The following is a 17,240-nucleotide window of genomic DNA, read 5'->3' on the forward strand; positions in this document are numbered from 1 at the left end:
AGAATGCAGTCTTTACATCCATTTGATGGACTTTCCAACCGTTATGAGCTGCTAGTGCAAAGAGTGTCCGAATGGTGGCCCATTTTGCTGTGGGGGCAAAAGTTTCCTCATAATAGACCCCTTCCTTCTGTGCAAAATCTTTTGCCACAAGCCTAGCTTTGTGCTTGTCAAGTGAGCCATCAGCTTTGTACTTGTTCTTGTAGACCCACTTGCAGCCAATTGGTTTGGTTCCAAATGGAGGGTCAACCAGCTTCCAAGTGCCATTCTTTATGAGGGCATCATACTCCTTTTTCATCGCTTCTTTCCATTCATCATGAGAAGCAACTTCTTTGAAGGAAGTTGGTTCAAAATCTGTAGACAAGTTCAATTCACAATCATAAGTAACATCCATATCAACAGGTGAATTAGAGTCATCTACATCACCTCCATTTTGTTGGTTTGAATTTCTGGTTCCTGTTTTTCCAATTTCATCAGGATGAACACTTTCAAGTGTCTTTGTCAGCCACTTTGGGGGACCTTTCTGAGATGGTCCAGGCTGCTCTGTTGATTGAGTTGGGACTGAATCAAGATTGAGTCTCCCAATTCTATCAATTACATCACTTAAAGCATCATCCGTTGTTGGAGTTTCATGCAGGGGAGATTGTTCTTCAGAAGAAGATTCCACATGTTGTTCTAGTATAGGAATCCCCCCTTCAAGATGTGGAATCTGATTATCAAATTCTTGAAATGATTTCGTTTTTGCGAATCTATCCAAGCGATCAAGTTGCCGCTCAACAACATTGTCAGATTTGGATGATTCAAGAAAAATGACATCTCTAGATACAACAAACTTTTTATTTACTTCATCATAGAGGCGGTATGCTTTAGATGTGTTTGAATACCCCAGGAAGATACACTTACGACTTCTAGCACCAAGTTTGTTTCTATGTACCTTTGGTATCAAAGCATAACAGGTGGAACCAAAGATCCTGAGATGTTTTACCGAAGGAACATGTCCATACCACGATTCATAAGGAGTCTTGTTTCTTATAGCATTAGATGGACATCTATTCTTTATATATGCAGCACATAGAACAGCATCAGCCCAAAACATTATCTTTACATTTTTGAAGAAAAGCATGGATCGTACCATATTCAAAATTGTTCTATTCATTATTTCTGCTACACCATTCTGTTGGGGATTATAAGGTATAGTTGTTTGATGTTTAATCCCATGTTGGCGAAGATAGTGTTCAAATTCATTTGATGTATATTTTTTTCCATTATCAGTGCGAATAGACCCAATATGAGATTGTGCATCATTTTCAATCCATTTATGAAAATTCTTGAATGTTTGAAAAGCATCAGATTTGTTCTTCAATAAATAAACCCAACACATTCTGGTGTAATCATCAATAAATGTCATGATATATTTATTTCCATTTGCAGAAGGAACAGGCATTGGACCACATAAATCTGAATGAATGAGTTCAAGCTTCCTATGTGCTCTTGAATGTGAATCATGAAAAGACTGTTTGCTATGCTTTCCTAGAATGCAAGCATCACATTGCTTATGTTTCCTAGGAATTGTAGGCAAACCAGCAACACCATTTTTCTTCAATAAGCGAAGACTGTCATAGTTTAAATCTCCAAATCTAGCATGCCATAATAAACTTGATGGAAGTGTACCTTCTTCATGATGAGAAATATATGAGAAATGTTGTGCATGAGCAGAGGTTCCTTGCAGTTTGAGAAGCCTTTCTTCTTCTATTCCCCTCATGACAAGTGAGTGGTCAAATGCTTTTCTTACCTCAAGCTTGCCATCAAACATATGAATGGAGTGACCTTGCTGGCAGATGTGGACCAAGGACAGCAAGTTTCTCTTGAGCTGTGGGAGATATAGAACATGATCCAGAAGAAAGTCTGGAAGACCAGGCAGTTTAAGCCTGATTGTGCCAAGCCCTGATGGCTTGATTTTTGACTGATCTGCAAAGTATACTGCTCCATCAACATTGTCAGTGAAATCTTCAAAAAAATCTTTCCTATGAGTCATATGACAGGTTGCTCCTGAATCAAGCAACCAATCATTTTTCGAAGAAGCAAGTGAAACATTAAACAAATCTTCATTTACTCCAATGTTACATTGTGCCTCAATATAGTGAGCGGATTCAGGTGCTTTACCTTTGTCTGTATCATCAGTTTTACCTTCCTGCTGGTTTCTTTTCTGCTCAATTTTGTCCCATGGTAGCTTGCATGTAGAAGCATCATGTGATCCATTTCGTTTGCAGCGAATGCAATGCAGATCTGCTTTTTCTCCTTGAGAATGTCTGCCCCCTGCCTCTGAAGTATCTTCCTCTTCCTCTTCGTCCACCTCTTCCTCCTGTAGAATCTTGAGCAGGATGCTTTTCTTTATGAGCAAGGCAAACAGTCTCTTCAGAAGATTCAGGGACTGTCTTCTTTCCAAAGGCTTTCTCTCTTTCAGCAAACTTTTTCACAAGAGAGTCAAAAGTTATATCTTTAAGATTTCCATTTGCTTGTAAAGACTCAAGATAATTTGAGTAAGTAGGATAGAATGCCTTGAGAAAAGCAATAAGAGGGATATCCAGCTCAACCTTAGTGGATTTGATATCATGCATTATTGATTTAACTTCAGATGCAAGAGCAAGAGGATCATTATTTTTCAGTTCAAGAGTGAAGAGTTTAATCATGAGCTGAACAACTTCAAGTGCAGAATGTGAGTCATAGAGTTCTTTGAGCTTTTGTAAAGCTTCAAAGGCCGTTGAATATGATGAAATATGGCGACTTACTTCTTCATTTACAGAGGCTGCGATTAATGCATATGCTTTACTGTTTTTGTTATCCCAAATGACGAGCTCTTTGTCTGATGTAGGCTGTACTGGGTCATTGTCTCCTTCTCCGACACACACTCCCTTCCACAACTCATTGAAGATGAGGGTGTGTTTTATCATCCGGGACCATTCAGGATAGTTCTCCTTGCCAGTGAGAACTATCCCTACCATAGAGATGATTGAATGCATTCTGTAAAAATTCTTCTGCTGAAAAAAAATCCTTATGTCACAGCCTTATGTACTTTATTTTCCTCTAACGTTTGATAGAAGCATCAGCATTTCTTTGTACATATCACTTCAATATATCATGCAATACTACTATGTTGAAAAAACGCACAAGGGATCACTTCAATATATCACTTCAATATATATCAATATATCATGCAATACCACTTTGAAAGCAGCGCAATATATCACTGTATCACTTCAATGTATCAATATATCACTTCAATATACTATTTTGAAAGCAGCGCAGTATATGACTATATCATTTCAATGTATTAATATATCACTTTAATATATCATCCAATACTATTTTGAAAGCAGCGCAATATATAAACGCTTTAAAAATTTTGAATGATACTGCACAATACTCAAACGTTTTGAATGATACTGTACAATACTCAAACGTTTTAAACTCTTAGTCTTCACTGTTTCAGCAGATTGAGTCTCTTCCAAGCGCAGAGACAGTGTACTCTGCTCCACCGTCGGTCAATTTGTGAAATTGTTGTAGCCGTTGCAATATTTGCGATTGGAGGGAAATACTGTCATTACCATTTCCTCCACAGTTCCCTGTTCGATTCCGTCTTTCACATGTTCGAACACTGGACGTAGAAGAGAAGGTAGTAAGCGGCAATGGCGAAAGAGGAAGCAGCATCCATGGAGGTGGAGGCGGAGAGGACAACAAAGCCCTCAGTTGCCGGCGCTTCTTCGCCCTTCGTAGACAAAACTCTGGCTCCTGGAGACACAGTGCTAGACCTAACGCGACTCGATAATCAGACTCTCAGACTGGGCGGCGGTCTTCGTCAGGACTGTGACAATGTTACTGTAACAAAGGTTGGTAGGCTCAGGTATACAAAGCCAAACAAATATTGGGTTGAAGGCTCACAAAAAAAGGTATACACCTGCCGTGGAAGACAAAATTATTGGCATTGTTGTTGATAGCAAGTCTGATAACTTTCTAGTGGACATAAAAGGTCCAACATGGGCTTTTCTACCCGTTCTTGCATTTGAAGGTGGAACAAGGAAGAACATACCAAAGTTTGAGACTGGTCAACTGATCTATACGCGAGTGGTTAAAACAAATCGTGACATGAACCCAGAGCTTTCATACACTGATGAGGCAGCGAAACCACGATGGAATCTTGAGCCTTTGTCAGCGGTGGAGAGGCAGCGAAAAGGGCTCATAACCGATGAGATGCGCAGGTATTCATGGTCAGAGAATCAATGAAACGCGCAGGTATTCATGGTCAGAGAATCAATGAAACGCAAGACAGAGGCAGCGCTCAGGTATTCATGCACAGAGAATCAATGAGAGGAGTTACGACTATTCTTAGGACTGGCTCTGATACCATGTCAGACCAGGAGTAACTCCAGACTAGGCAAAAAACTGATTCATATATTTCATTAGGTAGCTATTGTTATATACATGAATGTGACTGATCAGTTCATCTTCTTGATGACTGTTCACATTCCACATTCACCCAATCGCAGAGGATTAGGTTTCAACATGGTATGTATTAGGGTTAGACTTCACTATTATTCGACTTTGTTTTTGTTTTAATTGACTTTTCATTTGTTTTATTTTAATTGTTTTGTTTTGCACATTTTTTTTTATCTTATATTTTTTTTTTTCATTTCTTTTAATTTATTTTATTTTGATTTTGCTTAAAACATTTAAATTTTTTTTAAAGCATAAAAAATTCTAAAAATTTTAAATTTTAAAAATCTAAAAAAATGGTGACTTTGATTTCTAATGAAATAAATCAAAAGCAGAGCTCTCACATTTAAAAAATTTTAATGTGGCCTACAACCCATAGATAAATAAAAAAAAATGATTAAGGTCTTTAGATTTTTTATCTTTGGTCACAATAAAAAATTTAATTGGCACATTAAATTTGCTTCATTAGCTTAGCACATTAGAAATTTACCTATGGGATAATTAAAATTCTAATCTAAAGTTCCTTGGTGTCTTTTGTGTTAAGTCTAATATTTTAAATTCTGTGGTAGTGATTTCTCTATTGTCAAGTGCGATTAATCTTTACAATTATTGACTATAGAAGAAAGATAATTAATTCTAGACCTGAGTTCTTAATGAAAATTATTTTAAATCTGGAATCTCTTGCATGATAAAGTTTTAAACATTCGCATTTAATCGTTCATGATCGTCGCAATTCATCATATTTATAAATTTCTCTGGATAACTTGTTTTTTATTTAGTCCATAGTTAATTGAATATAATGGAACTAGTCTATAATTATTTTCATCTTGTGGTCGTGTCTTATTTTAATCTATTTATCTCAGTTAACCAGGAGTCGTCTACATTCATCAAGTTGTCCATCTTTAAGTCTCCTAGAGCCTGTGTTTTATAGGCTATCCTCATCCATTCACCTTAGAGACTACCCCCCTTGACTTGTCTAGGAGTGAGTCTTAACAGAGTGAGTAAGGATTAGAATGACAGCCCTTACTCTGAATGTTTTTGCAGTGCCTAGACACTTTGTGGGACAACAGGTCCCAAAGCTCTATAAGCAAGGCTAAGGAAAAGGAAGCAAGTGATATTGAGAACCTTACTCGTCTCGTCAAGTCCCTGACTACCAAAGTGGCCGAACTTAAATAAAGGACAAGCGAGACTACCATGAGCAGCAGGCCCCCCAGGTACCCGCAAAAGAAGAATGTAGCTTCTAGTAGCAGCAATAGCAGCCAGCCGGCCAAATCTGCGCAGAGCTCTAACCTGGTTCTAAACCTTGAGAAAATCGCTACAGATTCATACTAACATTTCACCACGAACCCCATTCGGAAAGAACGTGCCCAGAATGGAACCATGGAATGAGTAGTCTGGCTATGCAGTTGTCCAGCACAATCATGGTTGATGAGCAAGCTGAGCCTAACAATGAAGAAGAAGTTGCTACACCTGATGAAGCTCCAAGCACTGGGCATGTAGTAAACATGTATCAGTACGCTCTCGCAGCCCAGAAGACCACCACCGATAAGCAGCCTCCAAGTGATGGTCTAGCCCCGAAGCAAAATAACCGATATAACTGCAAAATAAAGTCAAACAGACCAGAAATAAAACCTAGGTCAAACCTAGACAAACTATCCACAAGCCAAGTCAAACTGTTGCTCAGAGAATTTGGTCAATTGGGCCGAATTTCAGCCTACTTCTCTTCCACAAAAAATTCAGTCTATGTCCAATGAAATGCCCAGAAGAAGTTCGGCCTCCTTGCACATGTGCAAGGTAAAACAGATAGAGAACAAAAGTTCTATCAAGTGGTGGACTGTCATGGTCAACTTCAGCCTTCTTGTGACTCCTTCACCTAGCTGAACAGAAGATATTATTATTGTGTGATCCAAATTGGTGCCTTGAGGAGGAGGTCGAGTAGCATATATATAGTCATCTCATGAGCCTGAAAAAGTGTGGCATGTAGGCTGGCCGACTTGAGCTTGTGGAGAGAAAAATTTTAAGGCAATCTGGAGCAATGAGGACCCTCTTTAGGGTTTATTCGTATTTGCATGAGGTTTCATGTGGCTGTCAAGCAGTACAGAACGTTCCTGAGGCCCCTTTAGGGCTGCGGTCAATCTCAGGAGACAGCAGATCAGTTCCTGAGGCCCCTTTTGGCCCGCAGGTCAATCTCGATTCTCAAGAGACAGCGGATCTCCTCCAAACTCGCTGTGGCTCTTCCAAGCAGTAAACTAAAGCAGCGGTCTTTCTGTGGCAACTTGAGGTCAAGGTCATGAAGGTTTAAACTAGTTCTACTTCTGCTCAAGACCTACCCTGTAGCAGCAAGTTTCGTGTAGCACTGTAAGGCAGTGAAGGACTGTCTAAAAGTAGCTGGAGTGGCTCATATCTTCCAAGGAGACCTGTGGATTAGGGCCTGATCTGGGCAACAGGTCAAGTCTCTGGCAGCAATCGGTCAGTGACAAATGACAGCTAGGAGGCAGCAAGTTGACTAATTTCTGAGGCTGATTATAAGATCAGGACAAGATTAGTAGGCTAGTAGAATTACTAGTAACTTAGCAATTGTGTGTACCTCGATTGTAGTGTGAATCTTGAATGATTGTGGATTAAACCGAATATGTATGGAGGCCTGCTTTCATGTTCATGAATTGTGGATGGTATGAAATGCAATATCTGGCATACGACTGTTCTTAATTGTCCAGTGCTATAACTGCATTAGGGAGTAAACCTGTGAGGGTTATAAACTGATGTACTCTGTTGATGTTACTTATCTGTTCATTGTTGCATCTTAATTGTCATTGTCAAAAGTTGTAACGGATACTGTGTTATTAGTACAATATATCCTTTTACTCTTGATAACCCTAATGGCAAAAATTCCCTATGGATATTACACAGATGATGAGACCAAGCAGAGGGAATTAACCAAGCTACATGATTAAAGAGAACAGCAGTGTGTGAAACAAGAGAACTAATACCATGTCTAAGAAAAGTGTAAGAACAGAATATCTTCTCTTATCTAGGGGAAAGAAGACAGAAAAATAATCACAGGCCCGATAGAAAGTGAAAAGTTATTGACACTTGGAAACTCAGCAACTTTATGACTATTACAAAGTCAATACTTTTCAAAATCATTAGAAATTAATAGCTTTTTACTTTTCACATAATGCTAGTATTTTTTTGTAGTTAGTGTGTAAATATATTTTACAAACATGGTACTATTACAAGAAAAAGTGGTCCCGGTCTCTTAAATTTTACCAGTGGATCAATGTGAAGCAATGCCGCCTTCTGCTCTTGCTCAGCTGTCCGCTGTTGATTAGTTTTCCTCCAAAACCCATCATCTGGGGGCCTTAAATCAGGAAAATAACAAGAAAGAAACAGTGAGCAATCATTTTCCTTTTTGCTGCAAAGATAGCTGACAAGCTGGAAGGAAAAACAATGTTGAAAATATGAATTAAAAAGCCAATAGCCACTTGAATTTAGAGACATAAACTGCCTTAATCTTTACCTTCTGAGGTGATTAAAATATGGAAATCCAGAGCTCTGGAGCAAAGAAAACTTCACTACCAAGGTCAGAAAATGTGGTAAAGAGCACTTGCACCAAGTTCAAAGAGGTCATTCCACAACCAAGACTCTGACAACTAACGTAAGCATATGGTTAACTGTCATTATAATAATTCTGTGCTTGCACATTTTACATTTTTGTTTGTTTCGAATGTCACCCAGCAAAGAAACATATAAACTTTCAAATAAAAATCCAGAAGCAGCCAGAATTATAAGTGTTGAAAAGTGTAACTAGGTTCGGTCTTCGTAATTATCTTTGTACTTTTATATCGGTTGTACCCTGATCTATTTTCTAATCTTCCTACACATGATAATGACTTGATTAATCTTCCTGCTCCAGTATTTGTTTGCACTGATTTTGATTTAAATAAAGTAGAAACATTTGCAGAAGATCATAACCAACTCCAAGAGCCTATGCATGAAACTAAGGTTGAATATAATCCACCCATTGTTGAGTTGCTTGCCTATCCTTTTATAGATGCACATGAAACTGAATTTTTTCAGGATATGCAAGAGGGAGAAGTTTCTTACGACACGTATGAGGATGATATATGCGACATCTCTCTCCCAAATGCCTCAATCTTGTCTCCTCCCGATGGTTGTATTTTGCCTCAGGTTTCTCATTTAACGTGCAAAGATGTTTATGTTAGTATTTGTCACGATCAAATTTTGTCAAACCCTTTTCCTCCTTTTCTGGGTTCTTATTTTCTTGTAAATACTACTGATTTGGTATGCGAATAAATTTCTAACTTTGTGAAGAATTGTCGAGAAAATGGGGCACTTCGACCAGGGCCGATGGTTATGTCAGATCCCCACAATCTTGATAAATCCTCTGACTTTATTTACATTCTTCCATGTTGTTCCTCTTTTGGTTTGTATCATGACAAGATTGCAGATTGGCTGGAGCAGTTCTATCAAGCGAAGTTCCCGAAAGATGGTAAGGTCATTCTTGCCTTACTTTTCAATGAACACCTTCTTGGTAAGTATGATTTGTTAATTTTCACTTTCATTATGCTCCAATTCTTTTTACTAATTGGAGATCTCTTTGTCATTGCAAGATTGGAGTTGCTTCAATGGTTACACTGGATATATCATTACACTTGATATTGTAACCATCGATTAGTTGAGAGTAGTTTAGGAGTAGATTAGCTGTGTTTTGACTTTTTCTCTTTCTGGTCTAAGCAATGCAGTTGTGGGAGCTTGCTAGTGACGATGCTAAGGATGAACCACCATCATAACATCGTCAAGGAAATGTGCTTGATTGTGATTCTTTCGCTTTTATTCTTGTTTATTATGAATAGTATAAAATCACTAGACAAGGGTGTTCTAGGCAAATTAATCATTTACAAAATTTTCTCTCATGAGAAGTTTATGTTTTGGTTCTCCTTTGCTTTGAAATAAATATCACAACTGCACATTTGCTTTAGGTTTGTTTTGCTTTTGATGGTATCGATATGAAATAAATCGTCGAATCATTAAACATCTTACACAATGCTGAACCTTTAAAGCCAAGTAAAAGGGATAAAACACCAAGGGACTAAACATGCAACCTTTTAAGATTCATGTTATCCCTATACCATCATCCTTTTTATTCATTTTTGGCTTGCGTTGTGATTACTACAATGGTGTATGACTCTTTGTTTTTGACCTATTTTTCATGATTTCGATTCTATTTTTATTTTGTCTTCCCATTGGTAGATTTCTCTGCTTCTCTCCTTGGTTTGATGGGGGCCCAACTCTCGTTCCTCTTTAGATTTCTTCTTGAATGCAGTCACTCCATAACCTTTCCCAACTGGGAATATTCTCTGTCATTTACTGCATCCTGGAAACTATACGAAGACTTAAGGAGTCCCATAAGCGTAAGACTCATAAGGTCTTTTTCTGCTACTGTCTCGCCCACACCACCTATCTCATCCCGTACTTGAGTGAATTTTGAAAGATATGTGATAATGGGCTCTCCTTTGCTCGTCTAGATACTTCTTAGCTTCTCCTTGAGAGCAAGCTCCCTGGCATCACTGGAACCTTGATACAAATCTAAGATGGCTTTAAACATCTCATATGTTGTCTTCTTCTCATGGAGATGAGGAATAATATGGTATTTGATCCCCTCAAGAATGATCCTCCTTGCAATGGTGTCATTCTTGTTATGTTGGCCAACTGTTGGGCATTTATAGGTGGCACTATTTGCTGCATCACAAACTCTAGCACCCCATTATCTTCCAACACCACTGATATCCGCTCCCATGCACAAAAATTCCCTCTAAATTGTGATCTGACCTTATTCCTAGGAATGCCATACTATTATCCAAAGCACTGTTACAATATGTAACTAGGTTTGGTCTTCATAATGACATATGGTTTGGGTAGACCTTCCCATCTTGACATTTTCTTATTTTCTTTGGCACGACCATTGAGTAGACCATTTATCCTCTGTTATCTATAAACGAAATCTTATTTCTAAGGAATGTTTCCTATAAAGATGTTTTCCTTATGTTGAAGCCCAACCCTCCCTATAAGTTAAATTTTTGGTTTTGTAAACTTATCATTTGATCATTCTTATTGCTTCTCATAATCTTGCCGCCATTACTTAAAAGCTATGACATGATATTTTCTTTGGATGAGACTTTTGGGTAGCAAGATTCGCCAGTAATAATTAGCCATTAAAAACTTTTCACACCATCCCTTGCTCTTAAGGAGCAGATTTGTCTCCTCACCTATTAAGTAACCTATTAGAGGTTAATCATGTAGTTAGAGTTTATTTTTACACATAAAAGGATTAATTGAGGGATAGGAGGTCTCATTACGAGCCGACCTACCATGATCATGGGTATTAACGAAAGCGACATTACCATTATCTGGTCACCAAGCCAGGGTAGTGGCTTTCAGTTGTACAACTGAAAGACAAGGGGTCTCATCATGAACCAGCTTGCTCGTCTTTTGTTAATGCTTGTGAATGGCACTGTTGTTCGTTGGTTACCAAGCCAGGACAGGACCTTCAATTAATTTCTAAACTAAAATAGATGATTTTAAACGATTGTGAATCTATATCTAATAGATGGGACTCAGGCATTTCATTGGGTTAAAAGGCATCCCTGTCGAGGCTATGGACGCCTGTTGGCAACAGCAGCCATGCATGTGGTATTAAAGTTAATTTAACACTATGATTTTCTTGGTCATCTTTGATTTTCCCTGAGCTCATTCTCAATAAAATTTACTTATTGGTTCTTATTTTGTCTGGTTTTGAATTATGGTGGAAATGATTTTAACATATTGCGAATTTCTAATTGTTGTTCATACAAATCAGAAATGAAACTTTTTGGGTTAATTGAGTGTTAACATAATGTAACTTCTTATCAAGATTCCTTGATTTCTATAGGTTTCGAATTTTTAAACCAGAGGTAACTGGTTTGCCTAGTCAGTCGCCAATGTTGGTAGGCCAACCTCTCCCATCTCATTCATTGCTAATAATATGGGACCCCTCTGTAGTATTTATGATTGCAAATTCGATGCTCTAACTTTTGAGTTTTATAATGCTTTTTGGTCACTTGAGAAGTCTTGTCATGATTTTTATTTTGCTTCGAAAGTCACACTTTAAGGGTTGTGTTTCTGGATGCAAATGAGTTTATGCAAGATTATTACAGAACTTTTAAAATTCTAAAGCTAATTCATTATTTGCAGTTTCCTTTGTGATTTTCTTTCGACTTTATTTATCATATGATCATTTACACAGTTTTTACACTTCTCCGACCCCTTTTTATTTATGTTAAGAAATTTATCGAAGAACACAAATTAATTACGAAGAATTACTGAGAGAAACAAATATAAAAATAACCAGCAACAACCATAAACACATAAACACACATGTTTATCCGGGAAAACCCAATATCCTGGGAAAAACCCAATCATAATGAAATTTCATTATCCTTGGCCAAAGCCCTGGCCAATCCGGCCAAGTGAGCCTTCACCGCTCACCTCCAAGCCCATGCATTACAATGAAGTCCTTCCAGCCTTTTATAGGCTCCATTACATATAATACCACGGGCAGAATACCATGGGTGCACAATACCATGTGCCCCAAAACCATCACTGTTTAACCTGCTCAACTTTTGACTCTATCCCGAGTCAAGTTTACCTAACAATTCCCCCCTTAAACTTGACTTGGGGTTCCTTGACTAACTCCAGCCAAACCTGCTAAGTGAGACAATCCCGCTCACTCTAGCTCTTACCCCCTCAGAGTTTTTACCTGGGGTATTGTTAACCCGACATCCCCCTATCACCTAGGTCTAACCCAGACTTTACCGGTGATTACCCAGGGGTACACATGCCTTACCAGGTCTTTCAGTAGTATGCCCATTTACATGCAATAATTTTGACTTCATTAATTTTTTTTATTTTTTTTCTCTTTTAACCTATCCTCTCTCATTTAATGCGACCAAGTAGCTGCTTGCATTCAGGTGACACGTGTACATGGTCCGGAATAGTATACTGCGCTTAAACTGCCAACGCCTTTCCTAGAAAAAAAAAAACCACTTCGCTGATGAAGAATACGCAGATCTCTTTCACTTGGCGGTATTCTTGACCTACAAAGACGGACATGTCCAGTACCCAACGAGTGGTATCAATCTGAACGCAATTGGAAGCGTCCATGGGATAACTTCTGTTGGGAAACAGAAAGCCGAAGGCTTTCGAGTAAACGCTCTCTCTGCCGAAGAAGCTTCCCACTATATTCAACATCTGAACTACTATTGTCTACGTCTTCATTTCGTGGGGACAATTCAACAACATTCTTTGGAGTCTGGACCATCACTCCACCAAATTCAACCCTTCTCATTCATGTCCATATCAACATCGCTCTGCGCAATCGACCAGAAAATTGAAGCGATCGATGAAAAGAAGGTAACACAACGAACTCTCGGAATGAACTCTGTTCAACGGACACACTTGCAAGTTGGTTCCCATAGCTTTGGTTATGGCTCTTCCTTCAGTGTAGTAATGATTTTACTTACAGTATCTTTCCTCTTGTAACCATACACGTCTTTCCTGAACCATCGACTTGAGGAAAGATCAAACCGTTTATGCTCTGGTCATTGCCAAATTCATAGATCCACGTCAGATATGACTAGATCCGTCTTTTCTGCTTTTTTTTTACACAGAAATATGTTGAGAATCAAACCCTACATAACAGATCCGTTCTCTTCTCACGAAGATTTTTCCAATAAATTTCACTAAGTTTTGATCTAACATCTTCTCCATTGATTTGGGCATATTTTGGGCTTCATTCTGCAACATATTCTCATCATACTATCACACATCGAATATTTTCACTACGTAGATTTTTCTATCCATTGGGCCAAAATAAATCCTTCACTGCAGATGCATACATTTGAAGCCCAAACCCTCAACCATGGCTCCGATACCAATTGTTAAGAAATTTATCGAAGAACACAAATTAATTACAAAGAATTACTGAGAGAAACAAATATAAAAATAACCAGCAACAACCATAAACACATAAACACACATGTTTATTCGGGAAAACCCAATATCCTGGGAAAAACCCAATCATAATGAAATTTCATTATCCTTGGCCAAAGCCCTGGCCAATCCAGCCAAGTGAGCCTTCACCGCTCACCTCCAGGCCCATGCATTACAATGAAGTCCTTCCAGCGTTTTATAGGCTCCATTACAAATAATACCACGGGCAGAATACCATGGGTGCACAATACCATGTGCCCCAAAACCATCACTGTTTAACCTGTTCAACTTTTGACTCTATCCCGAGTCAAGTTTACGTAACAATTTAAACCTTATGCTATTCATTTTGAATCTATGTCAGTAGTGTTATGATTATTGTTTGAGTTTCAAATTAGACATCTATCGACGATGATTATTATCTGAATGAGCGAAGTGGGAAACTTTGGTATAAACTCTATGTTCATTTGTCGAACTCTCTGGAATGTGAACTTAATCACGAGGAGTACAAGCTGGTTTACAAAATGATGTCGAGTGTCATTATTATGCTTTGATCGTTTATACACTTGTCATGTTTCAACAGTCTCGAATCCCGATCGTAAGACCTATTACCATTGTACTGTGCAATTCATTACATGAGTTAATTAGGCCCATTTTGAAACCCATTCCTATTGTTGTCTCAATAATCTCTTCTAGCTTCGTCTATCCTGGTAACAAGTGGGGGTTTTGAGGGTGTGATTATTGTGCAGCTTCCCTGAAATTTTTATGTTGGATATAGTTCCACCATGTCTTGGCTGGTTTGATATGAAACCCAAGGAGTTGACATGTTAGAGGCTTATGAGGACTGTGTGCGATTGTTTCAGACCGCTGGTTGGTTTGAATTTTTCAAATTGTTTCAAGGCCACAACTAGGCAATAACTAAAGCTTTCACAACATCTTTTAATGGTCATAGGGCTAAGGTTGGTGATATACAGTTCACAATCGACCCTGAGTTTATTGTTGAGGCCACCAGCATGCCTTTCGAGGGCGAGAAATGGTCAAAAACACAGAGGGTAAACAAGGTTCCCTAGCAGAAATTGTTAGCTAAGAAATCATACTACTACGTGTTGCTTTTTGGTCGCATCGGATGTGTTCTTAGCCTCAAAATTTGCAGGCAGGTTAGGACACATGTATTCCACAATACCCAGAAATCGTTTTGGGAAATTCCACCCGGAGACAGTTTTATTAAAATAATTAATTATTTTTAATGTGTGCCTAAATTGTGAGTGAAACTTCTAGAAGAAGACGAGGATCAAGCCAAAATGATCTGAGTCATGGATTAGGATCTAATCTGGGCCGTTGGTTCTCAACAGAAGGATTATAAGAGGAGGCTTGATGGGCATTTGGAAGATACATCGAGTGGAGATCAAAAGATCGAATTTCTGAAGCACAGTAGTTGCCGGAAGAGGAGTTCGAAGAGATCTTTTGCAGTGAGGAGCAGGGATAGTATCTGGAGGGAAGTTTTTCTTGGGTCGGAGAGTACAAGACAAAGAGGGCAGAACGACGTCCAGAGAGGCTAATGCTGGGCCACGAAAAGCTACGTTGTGGCAACACATAGGCTGAGAGGGAGATCGAATTCCTATTGAGGAAATCGAGTTTCAGAAGCCAAGAGTCGGGGTGTGAGACCGGGAGGCTGAGAGCTGAAGTTTCCAGCCAGCAGAGGATCAGAAGGAGGAGCAGCGCAGTCCCAGCAGAGGTGACACAAAGACTATGTAGAGTTGACACAGTTTTGCGCAGAGGCTGATGCAGAAGGGACGTAGAGGCTCATTTTCAGCGAGAACAGAGTCGTTTCTTCCAGTGATAGGGTGAGATCATCTCACTATTTGTTTTGCCAATTTTCTCTCTATATCGGATAGCCAATTGGGCATCCAACAAATTGTACTCATAATTACTACTGCTTAATAATAAAACCCTTAGTTGTTGCACCGATTTTCCCGCATTGGGTATTTCCGAGGACTTTTGTCCAAAAAAAAGGTGTAATGTGTTGTGTATTTCTTTCTTGCTTAGTTTCTTGTTTCCGCTTATAATTTAGTTGGTGAAGACTGCAGTGTATTAGTTTCGGGGTTTATTGAAGGAAACAGTAAATAATTTGTTCAGTAATTAACAAATAGAAGGAACTTAATCAGTTGTTGCAATGGTGATTCGGGTATTCGAATTTTCACATGGTATCAGAGCTGCAGGTGAAGCAAGAGAGCAGAGCCAGAAGAACCCAGCACTGAGGAGGAGGAGGATTGAAGTGTTGCGTAGGCATCAAATCAAATCCACAGAGGGATTGCGCAATCCAGGCCAGGAGGGCAAAGATTTTCGAGGAAGGTATCTCTCTGAGTGAGTCGATAGAGAGGTAAGGCTTCCAGAACGAAGTTTGCCAGTGTCAGAGGGAGCAACGCAGCAGCTTCAGTGAAGAGGCAATTTTCTAGTGTGACATAGTTTTTTGCAGCAGTTCTTGGGGCAGAAAATCGTCAGAAGGAAGAAGGGGAGACAAAGTTGATGGAATTTCTTCCTTAGAGAATCCTTAGCCAGGGAATTTGATTTCTCTATTGCTGAGCAGCAGCAAAGAGGAGCAGATCTACTAACTCCAGCAAGGAGTGTGTAGGCCAGCCCAATGCTGCGTAGAGGAGAGAGGAGGGAGTTCGACAGATCGTTGGCAGAGATCGCAGCAAATCAATTGCGAGATCAGGATTGATTGGACGGAGCGTCCAACTATGTGATCTGGAAGGCAAAGATCTCATGCCTTCTAGATGAGCACGATCTCAAAACTTACGTCGACAGTGTGGTAGTTGTACCCGCAGATCCAGATCCGCTCAAGAAGTACAAGGCCGAGATGGCAAAGGCCAAAAGGATGATCCTCGATGGAGTGAGGGATCATGTAGTGTGTCACATTGTCGGCAAGGATATTGCTCGGCAAATGTGGGAAGCCTTGGCCACGCTATACGAAGGATCTTTCGAGCAGTGGAAGATGTACTTGGAGCAGAAGATGAGATCCACGTAGATGCGGAAGGGGGAACGCATTGATCCGTTCCTTACGAAGCTTCAGGAGACCTGAGACTCGTTGGCAACTGTGGGGTCAACACCTCAGCCTACCGAGATGGTAAGGGTGGCCCTAAACTTAGTCTCAGAAGAATGGCAAGTGTTTGTCCAAAGCATCCTAGGCAGGGAGAGATTGCCAGATTGGGAAGGGATGTGGGCCGCTCTTCAGTAGGAAGAGATGAGGAGAGACTTAGTCAAGTGAAAACTTGACAATAGCAGCAGCAATGGGACGAAACCGAAGGAGGAGGATGAAAATGCAGCCCTCACATCTAAGGGACAACAAGAGCAATGGAAGAAAAAGAAAGATGTTTCGAAGATCAAGTGCTTTTGGTGTGGTGAACTTGGTCACTACATGACACAATGTCCTCTTAAGAAGAAGGACAAAGACGAGAAGCATGATCCGAAGGCTGCATCCGCACAGATCGAGGAGGAGGAGTTTGCCATGATTGCCCAAAGGTGGGGTGATATAGAACTGTAGTTTGAAAGAACTGCAGATGGGTAGGATCCTTGAGGAGTCCACCTCTCGGATCAATACCTTGTTACGGGAGCCCAGATCAGAAGTAGCAGGATGGACCAGGTCAGTTGATGCAGAGGACTATCAGAGTGAAAGTTACAGTAGCTAGGAGTGCCAAAGACTG

The 17,240-nt window shown here is 39.6% G+C and overlaps 1 protein-coding gene and 1 pseudogene across 1 annotated transcript in view; one reads left to right on the forward strand and one right to left on the reverse strand.

Moving 5' to 3' along the window:
- Positions 1 to 3,565: 3,565 nt before the first annotated feature.
- On the forward strand, positions 3,566 to 4,278 carry LOC149261756 (uncharacterized; annotated as a pseudogene).
- A 3,426-nt stretch (positions 4,279 to 7,704) lies between these two features.
- LOC149261757 (uncharacterized) overlaps positions 7,705 to 17,240 on the reverse strand; it is a 35,969-nt gene continuing 26,433 nt past the window's right edge. The window contains exon 2 of the mRNA XM_089370872.1: positions 7,705 to 7,849. Coding sequence (XP_089226998.1) covers positions 7,705 to 7,849 — 145 coding nt within the window. The remainder of the gene's footprint in view (positions 7,850 to 17,240) is intronic.

This window comes from Pinus tabuliformis, chromosome 6 (genome assembly GCF_031772625.1).
Source record: "Pinus tabuliformis cultivar Carrire ecotype Pingquan chromosome 6, CPIR1, whole genome shotgun sequence".
Lineage (NCBI taxonomy): Eukaryota > Viridiplantae > Streptophyta > Pinopsida > Pinales > Pinaceae > Pinus > Pinus tabuliformis.